Below are 18,494 nucleotides of genomic sequence, written 5' to 3' on the forward strand. Positions count from 1 at the left end.
GCTCAACTTTTCATTTGCTTTTTTTTCAAAACAATAAGATTGTCACTTTTACCAATCAAAATATTTGACAGAATTTTTTATCGTTTAGATAAATGAAACCAACTTCTCCACGTAGAGGGGATTCTCCAAACAAATCATTCAAGGATGATAGTCAATATACCGAGAAAATTGCTCTTCTTGAAGGAGAGCTTCAGGAAGCGCAGCGTTCCAAATTTAAACTTTTAAAGGAGATCGTTGCTCTCAAAAAAGGCCAATATGTTGAAGAAATTATCAAGCTGAGAAAAGAAATGTCAGAAGTTAAAGCAGCTATTGAAGAATCTTCTAAAAACAGCGAAATCATTGAACAATTAAGAGCCGAAAACGATCAATTACTTCAAATCAGAAACCAGCACGAAACTGATATGAAGTTAATTGAGGAATGCAAGACTATTTCACAAAAGGGCGATGCTTCAGAGGCTTTCTACGATAAACTTGATCGTCTTGAAGAGGAAAACGCAGAGTTAAGGCGCAAACTTGCTGAACAAAAAGAAAGCAACGATGAAATTTTCGAAAAGGCTGAAGATGCTGAAAGAATTGGTATCATTATCAAAAATTCGGACATTTCATTCACTCCTAAGGAAGTTTTAATAGCATTAAAATTCCGTTTACATCAACTTCAAGACGAGCATGATGCTCTTGTCGATGAAGAAGAAGATTACGAAGAAGAAGAGATAAATGAAGAAGATGTGCAAGAACTCAGAAAGCGTATCAGCCAATTAGAGCTTAGAAATGCCCAGCTCAACAAGGTTGCCTCTCCAAACTCTTCAAATACTGCTTCTCCGCAGAAAATTGAATCCATTATTCGCGAAATCAACTCAATCAAGGAAAAGAATGAAGCTCTTCGTGCTTCTGGAGCATCAAAGGGTATCGGAAAGACAAAAGAATACCAAGAACTTACGAAAATTTACCAAGATTTACTAAATCGCTCCCCATCAAAGCAGGATGCAAATGGAATACAGCGCCTCTTCAAGGCTATCGAAGCCCTTACAAACCGTGTCGATGCAGAGCTCTCCAGCGATGAATACTCGATAACAGATGATAATGAAAAAAGTGACAAAGAAAACGATAGAATTGAAAACCTCAAAGCACAGATCGAGCATCTTCAAAGCAGGTTAGAAGTGCTTGATCGTAAGGAAGCTCCAGCAGATGCAGCTACTCTTTTCCGCGAAAACCGTGAATTACGAGAAGAAATTATTGCTTTGAAGAATCAGCTCTCTCAGGTCGAAAACATCGAAGAACCAATGCTTGGAGAACGTAATTATGACGATTATCCATTCAAATTCGATAGAAAAGGATTTAATTTCTACGATGGAAAGAATGAAGTAGTTTTCAACGATATTGAGGAAGAGGATCAAGAAGAAGACTTCGGAGATGCTAAGGAACCATTCAGAAGTAACGTTGATATCGACAATGACGAACCAATCGGAAAATACGAAGAAGAAAAAGAGGAAGAGGAAGTAAAAAGTGACAACTTAAATAGCGATGATGAAAAAGACCATAAAACATTCGGAGGAACGAAGATGACACAAGAAGACTACAGGAGACTCATGATGAAAACACTTTCTCAACAATCTGACCACACAGATAGCGAAGAAAACGATCTCGGAGTAGAATGGCAGGATCTTACTGATGAAGAAGAAGAAGATCAAGAGGAAGAGTCTATTCAATCGGCTCCAGATTTCTAGATCTAATTCATGAAAAAAAAAACTTTTTATTTTATTATTTTCTTTTTAGGTATTGAGTTATGTCAAATTGATGAAGTTTATACTTATTTGTCACATGTAAAAGCAAATGTTTCTTTGATCTTAAAGTTTTTTTTTACAAAATTTTAATTTCCACTATAAACTGTTTCTTTCGCCTTTAATGTAAAAACTCATTCAGGTATTCATTAAATTCAGAGCAATCACATATCAAATTGAAATAAAATAGGATAATTCATTTGTGATTACTAAGTATTTGCCTGTTTCCATTCAACACATCTAACAAGAAATAATATAAGTACATTCTACATGTAATACTAAGAATCTCTTATTGAATAGGTTAAATTGCTCAAAAACATATTGAATCATTTGAATGATTCTAGTTTTATAATGATTTATTCGAAAGCATCAAACAATGGATTCAATTGATACTGAGAATTAACTAATATCTATCCAATTTCAATTAATCATTAGTTGATTTTCAAATAAAAAAAAGTTATTGAATTTGTTCAACAGGAATCCTTAATTATTTAGTTTAAAGATATTGCTCAAGGCGGTGGAAGATATCAGCGCAGCGGCATGAGTACATCCACTCGTTATCGTACCAGGAGAGAACCTTGACGAGTGTGCCCTGGCCTTCTGGGTTTGGAAGAACCTTTGTGGAGAGAGCATCAACGATGGATGAGTACTGGCAGCCGATGATATCGGATGAAACGATTGGGTCTGTGACGTATGTCATGATGCCCTTGAGGGAGCCTTCCTCTGTAGCCTTCTTGAGGGCAGCGTTGACTTCCTCCTTTGTGACCTTGGCGTTAACGTTGACTGTGAGGTCGACGAGGGAGCCTGTGATTGTTGGGACACGGAGAGCGAAGCCATCGAGGGACTTTGGTGGGAGACCGTGGCAAACCTTTGGAAGAGCGATAGCAGCACCTGTGGATGTTGGGATGATGTTCATGCCAGCAGCACGAGCACGGCGGAGATCCTTGTGCATTGTATCAGCGACAACCTGATCGTTTGTGTAGGAGTGGACTGTTGTCATGAAGCCGTTGCGGATTCCGAAGGCGTTGTTGAGTGTCTTAGCGACTGGGCCAAGGCAGTTTGTTGTGCAGGAAGCGTTGGAGATGCACTTTGTCTCTGGCTTGAGATCTTCATCGTTGACACCGAGAACGAGTGTGCATTCGATCTCATCAGCAGATGGGACGGAAAGGACAACCTTCTTAGCACCAGAAACAAGGTGGCCATCATAACCATCCTTTGTGATCTTGCCTTCAGCATCCTTCTCGGCCTTTGTACGGAAGATACCTGTTGACTCGAGGACAACATCGATGCCGAACTCCTTCCATGGGAGCTGGGATGGGCCAAGGCGGCCACCGATGGACTTAACAACCCACTTGTCAGCGCCTTCACCGACTGTGAATTCCTGCTTAGCCTCATCGACTGTGACTGGTTCTGGGAAAGCACGGTGAGCTGTATCGTACTTGAGGAGGTAAACGTTTGTCTTGATGTCACCAAGATCGTGGATAGCGACAACTTGGACATCCTTTGGGTAGAGCTTGCGGCAAGCGCGGAAAACGAGACGGCCGATTCTGCCGAAACCATTGATAGCAACCTTAACAACCATGTTTAGGTGAAAGTGAGATGATATTTTGTCTCTCAAATTTGAGAGCACAATTTGAATGATGGCTGGTCATATCACATAGAATTTAATGGGTAACATCAACCATATTCCATATATGGTGCTCATCACGAATATTAGCAATTGATGCTTATATTGAGCGGTTTTTCATCGTTGATTTTCAAATTTTCAGGGAGTAGGGGTAATTTTAGCTAAAAGTGACACACCTGTAAAAAGTGACACACCCGTGAAGGGTGTGATTACCGATCGGTAATTTCGACAGTTTAGAATTTAAAAATTTTTATGGAACTGTTGCGAGTTTCATAAAGAATTTAAGGAATATAAGCAAAGATTTGAATCAAAATCTTAGACCTAAGCCGCTCGATTCGCTCGCGGCTTCCGCGAATTACAGATCAGCAAAGATTTGAATCAAAATCTTCGAACTAAGCCGATCGCTTCGCTCGCGGCTTTCTTTATTATTTTAAATTTGCATATTTCCATCAAAAGTTCATAAGGTAAAAAATTTTGTTTATTTTTACTAAGAAAAAAAAGGTTTTTGATAATAAATTTATTTTATTTCGAAAAAGTAGCAATAATCGTAAAAGGGTATTGATAGGCTTGCTAAAGTAACTAATTTTAGCTGTCAAATACTTTTGTATTTTGAAGTAAATTAGTATAAATTTGTTTTTACTTTTATTTCGAAAAAGTAGCAATAATCGTAAAAGGGTATTGATAGGCTTGCTAAAGTAACTAATTTTAGCTGTCAAATACTTTTGTATTTTGAAGTAAATTAGTATAAATTTGTTTTTACTTTTATTTCGAAAAAGTAGCAATAATCGTAAAAGGGTATTGATAGGCTTGCTAAAGTAACTAATTTTAGCTGTCAAATACTTTTGTATTTTGAAGTAAATTAGTATAAATTTGATATTATTTTAACTCCCTTTGAAAAACTCAATTTTCCATACAGAGGGAACGGGAATAGCATCCAATATTCCCTGAGAATGGTTGCGCATTCTCAGTTCCCTCTATATTTCGAACGAAGCTCTCATCGGTCTTTTTTTTTAATACTAAACGTTTTTTTTTCCCTATCACTTTTAGCTAAAATTTGGGTTTGCCATTTTCAGGTGAGGCTTGCTGAAATATTATTTGTTATTCACATAGTAGTGCTTGGCCAATTAATTGTTCAAAATTCTGTGTGAATTCATTTTTTTCACTAGTGAAATAAAAAATATGATTGAATTCACGATACAAAGAGTGTAATGCCAGCCGATTGCGATCAATGCAAATGTGACTCAGATTGTCCGCGCAACTATTGGAATGCCTATATTATTTAATGGCCATAACTCGCACAATAAGAATTCGATTTTTTATTTTTCCTTTGGAGAAATGATTTTAAACTTGGATAAGGATGTCAATTCGGAAAATCGTTTTCATTTTAGGAGAATATAATTTTCCTTTTCGAAAATTTAAAAAGTGAGACGCGCAGGATTCGAACTTTTTTAAAAGTTGATTTAAATATATTCTAGTGTGGATTCTAAGGATAATATCATATTTAAAATAAGAATATACTAGTTTAGGTGGTATAATTTTTTTCGATAAATTTGAGAGCATGTACGTTTAGGACATCAAAAGTGTCAATTCGCTCAGCGAAAGCTGAGCTAGCTTCGTTCTCGAAAGAATAGGGAAGGAGTGAAAGAGAGTGATACAGATGTTGACACATTCATATCATTTCAACAAATTTTGATCAAATTGAAATTCAATGAAATTCAATTCACTTCATATCCTTCAGTCAGTACATTGACATCCTTCTACATCACAATGATAACTCGTGCATCAATAGTTCTACAACTAACTCAGAAAAAACAAGATTTTTACTTCCAGCCTACAGCTTTTAAAAAGTTTCGATGATAAAAATCACTCTACTCTTGTTTATCGATATGTTGTGATAGTAGGTAAACGTATTCTTATCAATATTAATAAAAATATTTTTACGAAAATCTGAACCAATTACAGAGTTATTCATAAAGTTTATGATAACTGTAATTACTTCATCTTTGTTTTATATTTGAATAAACAATTTAATTTAATTTGCATAATTTTTTTAGTTGAAAGACATGAAACTTAGTTGAGTTTGTATTATTTTTATCGTTCAATTCATTGTATATGTGAGTGATCCAGATATTTAAGATATTTAGAAAAAATTTATTAATTTGATTAACAAATTTTAATCAAAATAGCAAAAATCTATTTGATAGCTGTAAGCAAACAATAACTTTTATTTCAACCAAAATCACTTATTTTCATCTAAACGTATAAAATTGTCAATTTTATGAGAATAAATTTAAAATCTCATGAAATATAAAGGAGAGTAATATTTTTCAATTTTCTTTTTTTCTTTGTCTCAAATATTTTCTGTTGGGAATTTTCTTGTTATCAAAAAATAATTTTAATATTTGTTTATTTCATTACATACAATAAAATTTTAAAAACTCTATTTCTTCACAAGAAAATTTTTTTCCTTCATATGAAGAAACATTTTGTTCTCCATTTGATGCTGAGTCTAAATCTCGATTTTTGAATTTTCTTCTTTCCAAATTTCTTTTTTCCAAATTAGAAGTTTAATTCAAATTTTCAATAGTTTATATATTTTCTCAAACCGTCTTAGATTTTCTCACTTTTTAGGGATTTTCTCTCAAAATATACAAAAATAGTAATACCAATACATGTGTCTAATATACTTTAAAACCATCGTGATAAAATTCAAAAACGAAGAGTTCTTCTCTCCAAATTTTTTTCAAAATCAAAAAAATGAGATAAAAAAATGCGTTTGGAAAATTCATTTTTAGCATTTTAGGAATTTTCTCACTTTTCTTCCAAATTGACATCCTTAACTTGGACAATTCAAATTTATTGATTGATTAACTTGAAACCGAATTACTCTTATAAAAATTATCAAGTTTTCGCAAAAATTTCGTTTTGCTCGATGAATGATTATAAATGAAAGGCCAATATTTATTAAGTCATGATATCCATATATAACTTTACTTAATTACAAGATGTTGTCCCAATGTTATTGATGGCAAACCCAAATTTTAGCTAAAAGTGATAGGGAAAAAAACGTTTAGTATTAAAAAAAAGACCGATGAGAGCTTCGTTCGAAATATAGAGGGAACTGAGAATGCGCAACCATTCTCAGGGAATATTGGATGCTATTCCCGTTCCCTCTGTATGGAAAATTGAGTTTTTCAAAGGGAGTTAAAATAATATCAAATTTATACTAATTTACTTCAAAATACAAAAGTATTTGACAGCTAAAATTAGTTACTTTAGCAAGCCTATCAATACCCTTTTACGATTATTGCTACTTTTTCGAAATAAAAGTAAAAACAAATTTATACTAATTTACTTCAAAATACAAAAGTATTTGACAGCTAAAATTAGTTACTTTAGCAAGCCTATCAATACCCTTTTACGATTATTGCTACTTTTTCGAAATAAAATAAATTTATTATCAAAAACCTTTTTTTTGAGGATGTTTTATTGTCGTCTGGAAAAGTGACAAAATTATTATTGTCGTCTAAAAAAGTGACAAATTATTATTGTCGTCTGGAAAAGTGACAAAATTATCATTGTCGTCTAAAAAATAGATTTTTCAAGCATGTTTCGGTACCTAAATAAAGGAAGAACATCAATTCCATCTATGTATATAGTATGCAAACACGCATGATATATGGAGTAGCCCTTTATCTGGCTAAAAATCCTATTATTTGAAAATTCGCATTGTCGTCTAAAACCGCCAGACGACAATAATAATACCCCTTTTTTTTCTTAGTAAAAATAAAAATGTTATTTTATATCAAGTTTTTATTCATAAATTTTTATAATGTTGTATAAATTTCATTAAAATTTACGTACATATTAAGGTACTTATCTTAATAATGAAGATTTTATTTTGCAATAATATAAACGAAATTTTTTACCTTATGAACTTTTGATGGAAATATGCAAATTTAAAATAATAAAGAAAGCCGCGAGCGAAGCGATCGGCTTAGTTCGAAGATTTTGATTCAAATCTTTGCTGATCTGTAATTCGCGGAAGCCGCGAGCGAATCGAGCGGCTTAGGTCTAAGATTTTGATTCAAATCTTTGCTTATATTCCTTAAATTCTTTATGAAACTCGCAACAGTTCCATAAAAATTTTTAAATTCTAAACTGTCGAAATTACCGATCGGTAATCACACCCTTCACGGGTGTGTCACTTTTTACAGGTGTGTCACTTTTAGCTAAAATTACCCCTACTCTGTTATTGATCATCTTCTATAAATTTTATTAAATTTCTGATGATTTCGATTTTTTAAATTAAATAATTAAAGTATAAATAGTTTGCATTATATTTCATCCATTTTTCCTAAATATCAAAATTTTGAGAGAAATTTTTGGGCGGACACTTATACTAAGAAAAAATTTTGATACTATAAATGCTCGATCTCTAATGTCATTTTTTCAATGGCACGTGACTTCTACAATATACTCGGTGTATCAAGAGATGCTAACGATGATGCAATCAAGAAAGCATATAGAAAACTCGCTATGAAATGGCATCCAGATAAAAATCCAAACAATCAAGCCGAAGCACAAGCAAAGTTTCAAGAGATATCAGAAGCATATAATGTATTAAGTGATCCACAAAAGCGTAAGATCTACGATCAATACGGTGAAGAAGGTCTCAAAGTTGGTGGAAATCCAAACCCAGGTCCACAATTTGATTCCAACAACTTTGGAAGAGCTGGTCCACATACTCAATATTATACATTCAACTCTGATGATGCTGAGAAAATCTTCAGACAATTCTTCGGTCCAGGTGGCTTCGGATTCGGATCATTTGGCGACAATGATGATGTTTTCGGATCAATGTTCGGCAACGCCCAGAGACAAGCAGGTCGTCAATCAAGCGGTCCACAGTACCAAAGATTTACATCTGGAAATAATGGCTTCCCAGGAGCACATTTCCAGCAATTTACAGAAGCTCCAGAAGCAAATGATGGTCTATTCCAAGGCAGAGGCCATCGTATCGGTTCGTTAGACCCTAACTCAAATGATTTCTCAAGATTTTACACTTTCAGAGACAAAGCTGATACAAAACAGAAGAAATCACAATCACCAATGATTGTCGATGTAAACTGCACACTTGAACAGCTTTATTCCGGTTGCACAAAGAAATTAAGAGTTACAAGAGATATTAACGGCAAAAACGATGCCAAGCTTTTCCAGATCGATGTGAAACCAGGTTGGAAGGAAGGAACAAAGATCACTTATGATGGTGAAGGTGATATTAAGCCAGGCTACAAACCACAAAATCTAGTCTTCGTAATTAAAGAGAAACAACATCCATTGTTCAAACGCGAAGCTGATGATTTGATCTACGAACAGACAATTCCATTGAAACAAGCACTTGCAGGAACAAGAATTGACATTACAGGTGTTGATGAAAAGTCAATTAACTTAAGCTTCAACGAAGTCATTTCTCCAGGATTCTCAAAGAGAATTCCAGGCCTCGGAATGCCAAGAAAGGCTGGAGGAAGAGGTGATTTGGTTGTGAAATTCAACGTTGAGTTCCCTAAGTACTTGTCTCAGGAACAGAAAGATGCTATGGTAAGATATCTTCCAAACTAAGCTAAGTTTTTTGTTTATTCCTTTGTTTACACTTTGTTTTACGAATAAATTTTAAAATTTTTGTTTAATTAACACATTTAATTGATAATATCTTTTAATTACTATGTTTTCATGTTGTTTTGAGATCATATTTATAACAATTTACATATAATTTATTCGTTCAATAGAATTGTCATCAGCAATTCATGTAAAAATGTGTATTTTGATGAACAAATTCATAACTATCTTTCTTTGATGTATTGTTTCTGATATGTCATAAAAATACACATTAATCTAAGTTTTGGACGCATATTTGAAATGAGATAAAGTTTATTATATATGATTTCAAAGCAATTATAATGTAGTTGAACATAATATCCGTTTTCATACATAACAATGCTGAAGTTATTATAATACTTGATCATGTCAAATATCCAATAGAAACAATACTTGTTTTTGTGACGCAAAAATGTTGAACTATATTACACTCTAGATAATAAATATGGTTATTTTGATTATCCAAGAAAATAACTGAGAAGTTTCATTTTTTAAAAATAATCATATATATTTATAGGTTGAGTAATTCACGCAATGCACATCTAGTATTTATCATGAAGTTTGATCTCAATATGTTATTGTGCTTTTAAAATATTGAAGTCAAAGGTACTTTCATTCTGTCTCATAATTGAAAATCTAATTAACGTGATCTTGCACTGGAAATTGATCTGCTTGTTGGGAGGCATATTATTTCCAATGAAAATATGGGAATATCTTAACTGTTTGAAACAATATAATTTCAAATTAACATGGTTGTTTTTAAACGAAAAAATGTCACCAATAAATGTGAGTTGAAATTTAGATAAATTTATGAAGATGAATACGGTTGAATAGTTAGTAATTTGATGAAATGTTATACTGTTACATACGGAATGGGGTAAATTCGGCAATTAAAGCCTGAACCTTTAGGCTTATAGATGAATATCGGAGAAAAACGATCATCTCGTGCACAATTTTCGAGAATTGTTTGAGATATGTTTTTTCGATCAATTTCCAACTTACAAATCTGTTTTCGTTTTACTACGTGATATGTTATTCGAAATTACACCTCATCAACAATTTGAAAAGAGAAACCAGGATAAAATTAAAAAGCGCAAATATGCATTAATTATCTATGAACAATAAAATAAAAGCAAAACCAATTGAAAGAAGTTTTGAATAGAAAGTCTCATCACACTTTTCAATGCTCGATTTTTAAAAACTGTTTAAAAATGGAGCTTATATTGAAATAGTGTAGAGACTAAAAATTACCACAGACTATTTCAGAGGATTGAGTTGCCACTCAATCCTCTGAAAAGTCTGAGGTAATTTGCAAAGTTAATTAGCCAACTAAATATTTTATATAGATAACTTTTGCTATTGTGTATATTTGGAATTCTCAAACAGTATTAATAATCCACAAGTGAATTTGAAGCATGTAAATTTTTGGGGTTTAAATTTTGAACTTCGGTAATTTAAGTCAAAATTGCATAATTTTATTAATCATATTATACTGAGCAGATAAATATTTCTTCATAAAATTTTGTAAGAGATGGATTTCTGAAAAGTTAATCGTAATGTACACGATTTTTTCAATACAATTGGGTACTATTAGAAAATCGTATCGTTCTTTTAATCTGGTTGCTATTTTAATTGTAATATCATTCGTGTGAATATTTCGAAATTTTTCGTTTTAATTTTACGTGTCTCGATAGAAATTTTTGAAAACCAAAGATTTTTGATGTGCGTGACGAACCACAAGATCAGGTTCGAAATGCGAGAAGGTTTTAATATATTCGAAGTAGATGGTGATGTATATCCTCGCGTCTTCACTATCCTATTTAAACAGAAAGCGAATCTTGTTTGGTTAACTCAACAACTTGGAAGAGCCAACAATAAAGCCCCATCGAGAATCATTACCGAAATGATCGAGCTTGCGAAATCGCTTATCCAATGCAGTTACGCAGATCTTTTTACTACAACCACAAATATTTTACGAAGGTGTCAAGAGTTATTCACAGAGAAAGATATCACAAATGAAGAAAAGAATTTCGCAAATTCGATTCTTAAGTTTACTTATACTATTTCCAGAATTTTCAGTCAAAATTCATCCAAAATCCAAAATAGTAAAGCAGATAGCGAATATCATGTACTCGAAGAGGAAGAGTCCGAGCAAGAGGTTGATGAAAATGAATGTGTTCTATGTAGAATCTGCGAACAATTAATTCCAATCAAACTTTTACACGCCCACAATCAGAGCTGCCTCAAAGCATACGAATCCGAGTTCAACATGATAACTACCGATGAAAAAATCAGAAAACTACAGAATTTCATATCAAAAACAACATTAGATATTCCATGGCCCGGAGAGAAAGAAAAAGCCATCACAACAATTCTTCCTATTTTCCATTGTTTGTTATTACTCGATCACGCGTTAAATGGTGAATCTGATACCATTGATCACGTATACAATACGATCAAATTTATTCGAGTTCCATCTGAAGACCATATCCTTACAAGAGCCAGGAATCTTGTTCTAGAGAAGATGAAGGCTGCTCAGAACTACGCAGAAGCTTCCCAAAGATCACAAATGACTCGTTTAAGAAAAACAGATTTCGGAGTTCCAAGTTTACAAACAACCATCGCAGATTTCACTTTTATCAAGAGAATATCGAGCGGTGCTTACGCAAAAGTTTATTTAGCGGAGAAAAACAGCACAAAAGATACTTACGCAATAAAAGTTACTCCAAAGTCAGAATTAAGACAGAAAAACGAGGTCAGAAGAGTTCTTACTGAAAAAGATATTCTTCTCAAAAATTCAAACCCTTATATCGTAGAAATTTATTATTCCATCATCGGAAAACACAATCTGTATTTGGTTATGGATTTTGTACCCGGTGGCGATCTCTACTCCTTATTACAGAACATTGGAACTCTTGATGAAGATTCATCTCGAATTTATATCGCGCAAATCGTTCAAGCTTTGGATTTCCTTCACGGAAAAGGCATATTACATCGAGATCTCAAGCCAGATAACATTTTAATCTCCTGCGAAGGAAAATTAAAACTTACGGATTTCGGTTTGTCGCTTTATGGAGCTTTTGACCGTGGAAACAGTGAAGGCCTTGTTGGAACACCAGGATACATGGCACCAGAAATCATTTTATCGCAGCCACATAATCAATGTGTTGATTATTGGTCTTTAGGTGTCATTTTATTCGAATTGCTTACTGGAATTCCACCTTTCAACAGGGCAACTGAGCAGGAAACATTCCAGGCCATCGTTTCCGGAAAATGCGATTGGTCATTATTGGAAGACGTTTCAAATGACGGAATTGACTTCATAAGAAAGTTGCTTACTGTTGATCCTTCGAAACGCCTGGGAGCGAATGGAATTAGCGACATTAAAAACCATTCTTGGTTTAAATCAATTAATTGGGACAAAGTTGAGGAACTCCCACCGCCTTTTGTTCCTAAAGTGACTCGTAATAGCACAGAATACTTCGAAGAAAGATACGAGTTCCTTAAAAGCGATGTAATCGAAAAAGATATTATTGAAGATATAGAAGATGCCAGAAAGGTCGTTCCTAGATCTGTATCAATGACTGACCTCTCTAAGCAGCAAAGCTTCATGAGAAACTCAGATTCTGACTCTTCAGACGATTCAGAGATTATTGAATTGTATCAGTCTATTTCTCTCAAGAACTTATCAAGAAAGAGCACAAATGCTGTAAAAACTAGAAGAATTAGCAGCAAAAGTGAAGATAAGACGTTTTATAAGCTTGGAACGTCTAATAGCTTCTGTTTACCACCACCTATTCCTACTAAATAATTGTTTTGTACTTTTTTGCGTATTTTTGATTATGTTATGTATTATAAAGTTGTTATATTATGTGAAATCTTGACTTTTTTCAAGTTGTGCCTATAATGTCATGTGGACATTAAGCAACAAAACTCATTGGTGTAGAAAATTTAATCATTTCGGATTCAAAACGAGTCATCGAAAATAATCAATCGCTACGTTCCTATAGATCAATAAATTTCGTTAAGTTTGTCTATGATATAGTTGTTTGAGATCGTTATTTTAAGTAACGAATTTAAAATTTCGAATAAAAATCTGGTATATATATGAGATAAACGCTCGATTTACTGTCTAATGCTCAAAAATGTATTGATCTCTTCTTTCTTGGTCTAGACCAAAAGATAGCTCCTCCAAATTTTTCTTATTTTCAAGGAAATGAAGACAAAACACTATAAAATATAAATGAAAAAATCATTTTTGAATTTTTTTTGGAAGTTTTTAAGTTTGATTTCATTAATCTCAAACATAAACAAGAATTCCCTTGATTCTAAATAGGTAAATTATCATTAATTTATGTTTAGAATCTCGAGATGCTTACGAAATATGAAATTATATCAAAATTTATGAGACGATTATATTGATTATCGTAAAAATCGTTCATGGCTCAAACATTTGTGTATTACATTAATTAATTTAACATAAAATTAAGAAATTAAATATAATAAGTTTACGTATTGACAGTCGTAAAAATTATTTTGGTTGGTTGATAGTAATTGAGTATCCCTGCTGTGGTGGATATCCTGGTTGTCCTGGATAGCCGCCCTGTGGTGGATAGCCTTGTTGTGGTGGGTATCCCTGCTGTGGAGGATATCCCTGTGGAGGATAGCCACCTTGTGGTGGGTAAGCTCCTGGTGCTGGTGGGTAAGCACCCTGTGGTGGATAGGCACCTGGTGGTGGATAGGCACCTGGTGGTGGGTAAGCGCCTGGTGGTGGATAAGCACCCTGTGGTGGATATCCTGCTGGTGGTGGTGCAGTTACATTGATAGTAATTGGGCCTGTTGGAGCACCTGGAACTGTAGCGCCTGGAACTGGTGCACCACCAATGACTGCGTTTTCAAATGGCTTCATATTCTGAGTGGCCAAATGAATGACAAGGTGAATTTGGCCTGCGCTTCTGCCAGCCTTGTAGGAGTTAAGCATGTACCACTTGTCGACAACCTGGCCGACATTGAACTCTTGCTGGTTGAAGTGGATGTAAGCGAAGGCATCATTTGAACCAATAAAATCATAATCGACAACTGTGATGTTAAGTGGGGCCTTTGGGTTGGTAACTGGAATGCTGAAGGTTTCATTCCAGACTGGATTGTAGGATTTCTTGATGACTTTAGTCTTACACTTTTCGTTGCCAAGCTGGATCTGAACGTATGGATCGACCTTTCCAAATGTATCGACCTTTGGGAGATCTTTGGCTTCAATGACCTTGATGTTGAATGTAAGTGTCATTTATCAAAAATGATTTATAACTGGCTTTTCTATTCGCTGTTTCAGAAAAATTTCTAGCCAGTTCACTTTTGTGAAATAATCCAATTGTAAAAAAATTATTAATATATTATACAAGTATTAAAATATCAACAAAAGTTTAGATTAAATGATCGTAACTTGAAATTTTTCTTCCAAAAAACGTGCGAAAGTTTAATATAATGATATTGTAATAAACAGAAATTCATCAAAAGTGACAGCTCTCAATTTTTTGACATTTGTAAATTCTAAATTGAATGAGAAAAATGAAATAATACTAAGCATAATACAATATTCTAGATTTAATTATAATTAGGAAAAAGTTAGTTTTGAGAGTACTTTTCATAGGCATATAGAATGAAATCTTCTGAAAAATCAAATTCAATGATCTTAAAAGCGAATAATAAACCTCAAAATTTACGAATAGAATGAGTGGGAATATAATGCTTATCTATCATAAAACCATATGAAATATCAATTTTTGCTTTACGCCTAATTTTTGACGACAATTAGCAAAAAATGAAAGGTGACCAAACTATTTTTTGAAAGTCCGCCATAACTTTAATGGTACTATTTCAGCGTGTACAATGAATACAAAAATTCTAAGAGTGCCACATAAAATAGTACTTTAGACTTGAGTTAATGCTACCAAGCAAATGTTAAAAAGATGACTTTAGTGTTTTGATAATCAAAGATTAAAATCATTATTGTCTAAATCAATAATCATAACGACAGAAGTTAATGTTTTTTCATCAGTGCTTTAAATCTACTTTTAAAAGTATACCTCAAAAATCAAAATATCAAAAAAAATTGGCCGATAGGTTTGGCTTTAATTTTTGTCTGCTTTTATGATTTGATATGGATGTTATAATTTTAAAAGTTGAGCCAAATTCACCAATAGATTTTTGAGATTTGCAAATACTCAATAATTTTCAGCGTGTTATCTTTTATTAAAAGAACTATTTGGTTTCAGTATCATATAAATTGATATTTACTTTCTATTTGAACCTTCATTTAGCTAATGATTTAATAATACAGATTTCATCTAGTCCTTATAAGAGAATTTTGAATTTGTTATAATAAAAAAACAAACAGATATAGCTTACACTTCTATAATAAAGATACCTTTTATAGAAATCAGTATGAAATGTGTTTTGGCTTATTGGAAGCATATCAGACATAATCGCCATAATCAAAAAATCTATATACCCAATAAGTAATAAATTTGTCGATATAGATTTTCCATAAAATTAGTTTTTAGTCTGTAGGGTTGTACAAACTGGCACAATTTTGCGGGCCGCGTGCCAGGAGCTGGCACGCGGCCAAAATCAAAAAAGTGGCCAAAAATCGGGCTCCACCCTTTCCACGCCACTCGGCCTATGACCACAATTATATAATATGCTCATTATTATTTTTTCTTCTTTTCTCTTCTTTTTTTTTTCTTTTTCTCTTTTCTTTCTTCTTTTTCCCTTTTCCCTTCCTTTTTTTCTAGTTTTGGAAAGGAAAAAGTAAAAAATTTAATAATTAATTTTATTACTATGAAAATATACTTTTTAGCTTATATTGTAAGCTGTGAGAGTTTTAAGTGATGGAAGATATAAATCAAATTTGAAATTCAACAAATCTTGTTATGATTAAGTTGAATATTGTACTCTAATTAAGAGTTTTCAGTTATGAACTCAGGTATTATATAATAAAAGTATAACTCAAGATAATAAAGAGGTTTTTAAAATGTAGATCTGAAAATCAAACTATGCTTGTTTGATATGATTAAGTTGAATAATGTTATTTTATTAAATGGTTCAAATCTGTGAAATCGGCAATTACAAATTAAAGGCGTAGTTCAAAAAATTAAAGAGATTTTAAAAATTTAATATCAGAATTAAACTAAAAAAAGGATTTAGTTATTTCAGTAATTATCAGAAAAGGTTAAAAAGATAGGAGTAAGTAATGAGACTTGAGTGAGATGTGAGAAAATCAATAATGTAAATAATTAAATCTTAGAAAATCGAGAGAGTAAGTAGTAATGAGAGTTAAGATCTGGTTAGTAAGGTAGTAATGAGAGTTAAGATCTGGTTAGTAAGGTAGTAATGAGAGTTAAGATCTGGTTAGTAAGGTAGTAATGAGAGTTAAGATCTGGTTAGTAAGGTAGTAATGAGAGTTAAGATCTGGTTAGTAAGGTAGTAATGAGAGATCTGCGGGCAGTAATGATACATCTATGAGTACATAACTAAAACCTGAGTTCTATGAGCGAAATCTGAGAGCTAAAAGCTGAGAGATCTAAGGTAAGTAATGAGAGAAGAGAATTTGAAATTTTACAAAATACGTTTACTCATACAAAATAATTCGCATTCTTTTATAACGAATCTCAATGCCAATTAATACATAAAACAGATTTTAGCAATCAATTGTAAGATTTAGAAAGATTTTATTTATAATCTCAGCCAAATTAACAAATATTTTATTGATTTCGTAAAAAATAGCAATAAAACATAAAAATATGACATTCTATTTTTCCAAAAAAATTTCAAAAATCATTTTTTAACATGAAATTTATATTTTTTAATATTATTTTTTAAATTTTGAATTTTTTTTGGAATTTTCAACCATGTCAAAAGTCGGGATCTACAAATGTATTCTCTTTGACATAGGATAAAAACATCCTTTCTTATAATTTCATTGTAAAATAAAATTTTCTTAAATTTATTGAATCCAAACTCAACTTTGCAACATTTTATTATCATAAAAACTAAGAAACATCAGGTAAACTTCAATTTGGAGAGCTTAAAATCATATCTAAATTGAAAAATAAGGGGAAAAAAATTGTAAAAAAAATCTCATTAGATGGGGCAAAAAGTGACTTTTTTAATGTGTTTTTTTAAAAAATCGTGCCAGCTGGCCAAAAAAGGTGTGCCAGCAGGCGTGCCAGTTTGTACAACCCTATTAGTCTGATCTTAAAATAAATTTAATTTTTTATAAAAAAAATCACATTTAAAAGTACCTTTTTAGTAGCTCGAAATCCTGTTGGTGGATTTCGGGCGTACTTCAAAATTAGCTTTTCTTCTACATATGCAAGCTATATTTTAAATATGGAGCAAATCGGATCGGCGAAAGTAGTTTAGTTACCTTTAACAATATTGTAATTAACGATATAAGCCGAGAAATAACTTAACATAGGGTATGTATCTATATGTAAAGGAGTTATAATATAGTTTCAGACCGGCTGATCAAAATTAATCTCAATAGGGTCAAAATTCCTGTAATCGGCGGATACAAGCATATATCTTGTATTTCCTATCTTTGTGTCACAGCCTGGAATGTATTCTTTCTGTCCATGAACGTGTCCGTAAATACATATATCAACATGAGCTGCTTCAATCATTGAAGTAAAGATATTAGGTTCTCCTTTATCAGAAATTGGTGGGAAATGAAGCATAAGTATTTTCTTGTAAGAATCATCGTATGAAGTTAAAGCTGCAAGTGCTTTCCTCAAGATTTCGAGCTCTTGGTTTTGGTGCTTTCCAAGGCGTCTCATAATACCAACATGACCTTCCCAAGGAAAAGCGCAATTAAAACACCAAAACATTGCTCCGGATATTGCAACATTTCCAATAGTAATAGCTGTTCCTCTAAGAACTTGCATGTTTGGTGGTAAAAGTGTCTCGTAATCTTCTGGATTTCTATCTGCCCATTGATCATGATTGCCTTGACATAAAATCACTCTACATGTTAGTTTTTCAATAAATTCGAAGCTTGGTTGTGCAATATCTGGATTGTTTGCGTTAATTAAATCACCTGGAGCTAATAAAATGTCTTCTTTTTTGAGTTTTTTACATATATTAACACGTAACTTTTCATGGTGATCAATCCATTCTGGTCCATATTGATCCATAGTGTGACCAGGAATGTGCCAATCACTCAATGCATAAAATTTTGTCATTCAGTTATTAATATATCCGTGTAAACATCTCAAATTAAATCTTCAGATTTACACTTCTTTTTACTCTCCGGAAACATAATCTAAGTTCGTTATCATTACCATAGCTCCTCACACTATTTTTAAAGAGAAATCCACTTATAATGCTAGCTACTATACGATAATTTTGATAATATATTTCAATTACTCTCTATT

The 18,494-nt window shown here is 32.7% G+C and overlaps 6 protein-coding genes across 6 annotated transcripts, besides 4 other annotated features; 3 read left to right on the forward strand and 3 right to left on the reverse strand.

Annotated features, from left to right (window-relative positions):
* Window positions 1–70: 70 nt before the first annotated feature.
* Window positions 71–1,837, forward strand: TVAGG3_0367410 (uncharacterized protein; the record flags this gene model as incomplete). Its single annotated transcript, XM_001306382.1, has 1 exon — window positions 93–1,724. One exon carries the CDS (start codon window positions 93–95, stop codon window positions 1,722–1,724), a length of 1,632 nt encoding a protein of 543 aa, XP_001306383.1.
* A 333-nt stretch (window positions 1,838–2,170) lies between these two features.
* TVAGG3_0367420 (glyceraldehyde-3-phosphate dehydrogenase (NAD(P)+) (phosphorylating) protein) lies at window positions 2,171–3,374 on the reverse strand (the record flags this gene model as incomplete). Its single annotated transcript, XM_001306383.2, has 1 exon — window positions 2,275–3,360. One exon carries the CDS (start codon window positions 3,358–3,360, stop codon window positions 2,275–2,277), a length of 1,086 nt encoding a protein of 361 aa, XP_001306384.1.
* A 174-nt stretch (window positions 3,375–3,548) lies between these two features.
* Window positions 3,549–4,470: a mobile genetic element.
* A 1,962-nt stretch (window positions 4,471–6,432) lies between these two features.
* Window positions 6,433–6,882: a mobile genetic element.
* A 289-nt stretch (window positions 6,883–7,171) lies between these two features.
* Window positions 7,172–7,655: a mobile genetic element.
* Window positions 7,656–7,860: 205 nt separating this feature from the next.
* TVAGG3_0367460 (DNAJ-like protein subfamily C member family) lies at window positions 7,861–9,027 on the forward strand (the record flags this gene model as incomplete). Its single annotated transcript, XM_001306384.1, has 1 exon — window positions 7,861–9,027. The coding sequence occupies one exon, from the start codon at window positions 7,861–7,863 to the stop codon at window positions 9,025–9,027; it is 1,167 nt and encodes a 388-aa protein (XP_001306385.1).
* Window positions 9,028–10,577: 1,550 nt separating this feature from the next.
* TVAGG3_0367470 (STKc MAST like domain-containing protein) lies at window positions 10,578–13,123 on the forward strand (the record flags this gene model as incomplete). The annotated part of the gene is made up of 1 exon (XM_001306385.2): window positions 10,784–12,874. One exon carries the CDS (start codon window positions 10,784–10,786, stop codon window positions 12,872–12,874), a length of 2,091 nt encoding a protein of 696 aa, XP_001306386.1.
* A 425-nt stretch (window positions 13,124–13,548) lies between these two features.
* Window positions 13,549–14,378, reverse strand: TVAGG3_0367480 (intracellular sterol transport; the record flags this gene model as incomplete). The annotated part of the gene is made up of 2 exons (XM_001306386.2): window positions 13,595–13,791; window positions 13,828–14,347. 2 exons carry the CDS (start codon window positions 14,345–14,347, stop codon window positions 13,595–13,597), a joined length of 717 nt encoding a protein of 238 aa, XP_001306387.1.
* A 175-nt stretch (window positions 14,379–14,553) lies between these two features.
* Window positions 14,554–14,590: a mobile genetic element.
* A 2,560-nt stretch (window positions 14,591–17,150) lies between these two features.
* Window positions 17,151–18,302, reverse strand: TVAGG3_0367500 (phosphoesterase-related family; the record flags this gene model as incomplete). Its single annotated transcript, XM_051231631.1, has 1 exon — window positions 17,577–18,302. The coding sequence occupies one exon, from the start codon at window positions 18,300–18,302 to the stop codon at window positions 17,577–17,579; it is 726 nt and encodes a 241-aa protein (XP_051101361.1).
* Between the last annotated feature and the right edge of the window lie 192 nt (window positions 18,303–18,494).

Source organism: Trichomonas vaginalis, chromosome V, assembly GCF_026262505.1.
Source record: "Trichomonas vaginalis G3 chromosome V, whole genome shotgun sequence".
In the NCBI taxonomy this organism is placed as follows: domain Eukaryota; phylum Parabasalia; order Trichomonadida; family Trichomonadidae; genus Trichomonas; species Trichomonas vaginalis.